This window comes from Calidris pugnax, unplaced genomic scaffold (genome assembly GCF_001431845.1).
Source record: "Calidris pugnax isolate Ruff unplaced genomic scaffold, ASM143184v1 scaffold341, whole genome shotgun sequence".
Taxonomy (NCBI): Eukaryota; Metazoa; Chordata; class Aves; order Charadriiformes; family Scolopacidae; genus Calidris; species Calidris pugnax.
In genome coordinates, this window is record NW_015091149.1 from 979,923 (window position 1) to 984,061 (window position 4,139).

The 4,139-nt window shown below is 55.1% G+C and overlaps 1 protein-coding gene across 1 annotated transcript; it reads left to right on the top strand.

Annotated features, from left to right (window-relative positions):
* Nucleotides 1–752: 752 nt before the first annotated feature.
* LOC106898024 (keratin, type I cytoskeletal 19-like) lies at nt 753–3,598 on the top strand. The gene is made up of 6 exons (XM_014959080.1): nt 753–1,271; nt 1,944–2,026; nt 2,256–2,412; nt 2,500–2,661; nt 3,001–3,126; nt 3,263–3,598. Exons 1-6 carry the CDS (start codon nt 753–755, stop codon nt 3,596–3,598), a joined length of 1,383 nt encoding a protein of 460 aa, XP_014814566.1.
* Nucleotides 3,599–4,139: the final 541 nt, after the last annotated feature.

Consider the following 4,139-nt stretch of genomic DNA (forward strand, 5'->3'; position numbering starts at 1 on the left):
CTACCCTGGAAAGCAGCAAAACAAATACCATGGGATGTGCCTTCTGCAAAGGGATGTTTGCACACACGAAGGAGAAAGAGAAGCAACAAACAATCACTGGTACCATATTTTTCTGTGCATTTCGAGGTCTGATGACCCAGACCCAGCAGGTTGTCCCCTCGCTGCAGTGCCCGCGCAGAGGCCACGGGGCAGGATGCTCTCCTGGCTCTGGCCCCGGGGACCGTGGGAGCTGGTTGGGGGGGGGAAAGGGGGGCACCCCCAGTTCTGGTGGCAAAGAGGGGGAACAGGCTGGGTCAGATAGGACGGCTTTCCCACAGCTTTCACTTTCCGGGTAGACTCGCCCACGCCAGGGATGGATAATTGCTATGATGTTTCATTCCCCGGGCACTCTCGGGTATTGTCGGTTTTTTTTTTGTGTCACTGCTGGTTCGCTGTCATCACAGGTCAGACCTGATGATTCAGGAAGTCCCATTTTTGATGTAGTTTTGAAACACGCTTCTGTTAACCAAAGCATCTGTCTGTTGTGGGATTTCTGGAGACAAACGCCTTTGGGGAAATATTTCCGGCTGCCAAGAAAACAACCAGCACTAGCCAGGTCACAAGGAGGAAGAATAAACAGCCCTTCTCCGGTGGCAACATCCAGGAGGAACGGTATAAATAGAGGACCGTGGGGACGGAGGGAACACAACCAGCTCCTGCAGCGACCGGTGCCGCTCGCCCTGGGCTCCGCGCTGGATCCTCGTGCCCTCACCATGAGCTGTGCCGTCAGGCAGGTCGTCACCACCTGCTCCCAGGGCAGCTCCGCGGCCGGCAGTGCCAGGAAGGTCTCCTCCGCCTCCTCGGGGAGACACGCTGCCTACGACCTGGCTGGTGGAGTCGGCAACTTCTCCGGTGGCAGTTTAGGAGAGGGGTTCCTCGGGAAGCAGCTGAGCGCCGGCAGTGCCGCCGGTGGGAGCTTTGGAGCTGCCCAAAGGGCTTGTTCCACCCTCGGATTCAGCGGTGGAGGCATCTGCGGTCGGGGTGTCGGTGGTGGCTTCACCAGGGTCAGCGCTGGTTGCGGTGACGGGATCTTGTTCGCTAACAATGAGAAGGCGACGATGCAGAACCTCAACGACCGCCTGGCCTCCTACCTGGAGAAGGTGCGGCTCCTGGAGGGGGACAATGCCGACCTGGAGTGCAAGATCAGGGAGTGGTACGCCAAGGTAGGGCCCAGCTGCGAGCCACGGGACTACAGCTGCTTTCACAAGGAAATCGAAGACCTGCAAAACCAGGTAAATCACGGCTTTCCAAGAAAATTCTTGTATTTCTTTGGGGTTTGCTTTCACGTGTGGACAGACCAGTGTCGAACAGCAGAGGCAATAGGTGTCTGGAGGGGCAGATGAAGCAATAGTTTATATAAAACGGATGGTTTGAGGGAGGAGGACACTGGGTTTACAGAGAACTGGAGCTTCAGCTCCACCAACCTGGCACGTGGGTTTCCCCGGTGTGATGCCACCTCACTGATTAATAATCCCAATATACAAGAATCATTATAAAATAAGTGGGTTGTGTTACTCCAGGGGGATGGTTCCTCCAGGACCTTCTGTAGCCAGAGGAAGCCACAAGCCAGGGAGGGACTCTTTGCCAGGAGGTGTAATGGTAGGACAAGGGGAAACGGTTTTAAATTGGAAGAAAAAAGATTCAGATTAGATCTCAGGAAGAAATTTTTTGCTATGAGGGTGGTGAGACACTGGAACAGGTTGCCCAGGGAAGTTGTGGCTGCCCCATCCCTGGAGGGGTTCAAGGCCAGGCTGGATGGGGCCTTGAGCAACCTGCTCTAGTGGGAGGTGTCCCTGCCCAGGGCAGGGGGGTTGGAACTCGATGATCTTTGAGGTCCCTTCCAACCCAAACCATTCTATGATTCTATGATTCTATGAATCTCTCTCCTGCGTTTTCTTTTCCAGATCCTGTGTGCGGCCATGGAGACGAACAAAATCCTTCTGAACATTGATAACAACCGGATGACTGCTGATGACTTCAGAGTGAAGTGAGTAGGGTGCTGAGCTGGACCGGGGGGTTCCTGTGCTCAGCGGTGAGCGGTGGTGATGGGGAAGCCCTAACACTCTGCTTGTCCTGCTGCCATTGACCACGGTCAGAGCATCGCATGCCTGAGGCGAAGAAGACCTTGCTCCTAAATTTTTTTCCCCACAAACTCAACTCAAGGGCTGCCGTGGCTCGCTGACATGCTGACCTTGCTTTGTTGACTGTGGCTTAAGGTACGAGACCGAATGTGGTCTCCGGCAAAACGTGGACGCGGACATTTGCAACCTGCGCCCCGTCCTGGACCAGCTGGCCAGCTGCAAGACCGACCTGCAGCTCCAGTGCGAGGCTCTGACCGAGGAGATGTGCTGCCTCAAGACCAACCACGAGGAGGTCAGATTGCCCCCGACTCTTAGAGAATTAAGAAGAAAAGAAGACGGAGTGTGGATATGACTGATCTGGTGCCCGTGTTCTCTGCAGGAAATGAGCTGTCTGAGGAAACAGGCGACTGGAGACGTGAGCGTGGAGGTCAACGCCTGCCCTGGCCCGGACCTGAGGAAGATCCTGGAAGATCTGAGGTGCCAGTATGAAACATTGATGGAGCGCAACCGCAAAGAGACTGAGCAGTGGTACGCCTGCAAGGTACTACATCCCCCCCCAGAGCTGTCTCTGCTCTGCCTCTCAGGGGAAAAGGGAAAAATAAGAGATTAAGACACTTGCAGGAGATGTTTTAATATGAGCAATTGTGTCACAGATGTGCTCAGCACCTAATCGTGCTGCCCACTTTCAGTGCTCTTCTGTTCGTGGCAGAGGGGCCACCGCATGGTGTTACAGGGTCCCGATGGAATAAAGAGGGGGGGCTTTAGGTTTGGGAATAGCCAGGCAGAGTGCGGGGCGTGCACACACGCAGGGCAGTGAAGCCCCTGCACAATGAGGTGCTGCGGGGGGTGAGGAAAGGGGTGCTCTTTTCATACCTCGCAGGTGGAGGAGGTGAACCTGGAGGTTGTCACAAGCAGCCAGGAGATCGAGTCAAGCAACAAACAGGTCACCGAGCTGAGACGGCAGCTGCAGGCCTTGGAGATCAACGTGCAAGCCCAGCTCACCATGGTAGGTGATGCCACCGTCATCTACACCTCAGCCCCCCTGCCCCCCAGCTCTGGTTAGGAAGCTGCAGGACCAGAGCCTGTAAGCGAGGGGCCGAGCCTGCAGCATGTCCAGGCACCTTTGTGTTCTCCATTTTTAGAAAGAAAACCTGGAATCGTCTCTGGCGGAAACCGAGTGTCGCTACAACAAATACCTGGCGGAGCTACAGAGCCAGATCTCCTGCGTGGAGCAGCGCCTGGCTGAGATCCGGGCGGAGATGGAGTGCCAGAACCAGGAGTACAAGATCCTGCTGGACGTCAAATGCCGCCTGGAGCAGGAGATCCAGACCTACCACTGCCTGCTGGAGGGCGGCCAGCACGACATCATGTACGCAGGGCACTGGGGGCACTCACACCCCTCTGCTCTCACTCACGGGGACGTGCAAATTCATGACAGCAGTGGTAAAAGCAGTGTTGTGGTGAAGAACCAGTGCTGACCTGTACCAGGCAGGGCTATTAGCAAACCACGAGGTGTTTGAGGATTTGGCTCTGGTAAACGTCCAGAGTGCAAGCCAGAGGTTGTGCCCCCTCTTGGGCTAGTGAAGGTGGCCAGGAGTGGCCCCCGGTGCTGTCCCAGCCACCGGGGCAAGCAGCATCACAGCCCTTCACTGGGAGCTGGGCAAGGTCTTTGACCAACACCGTCGTTAACTGAGTTTTATCGGCTTTGCGGCAGCTAGACAGGGACTGGCAGGCAAATTAACTGAAACAGATAAATTATCTAAACATTTTCAGTTTCACACAACAATTTTAATTAAAGTTTTGGGAAAATTAATTTGTATGCAAAGCAGTTGGCTCTTCCCTTGCCTCCCATTGCCTGGGATTTTGAAAGAGTGAGGCAGGCTGGTAACCTCCTAAATGGCCGCACACACAGAGAACCAGCCCGAGCACCCACCGGCTCCATCAGTCGGGAAAAAGGGGAGTTTTGATGGTGGTGCCCCGAGGTGGGCTCTCCTGTCCTCAGTTAGTTACAGGAAATAT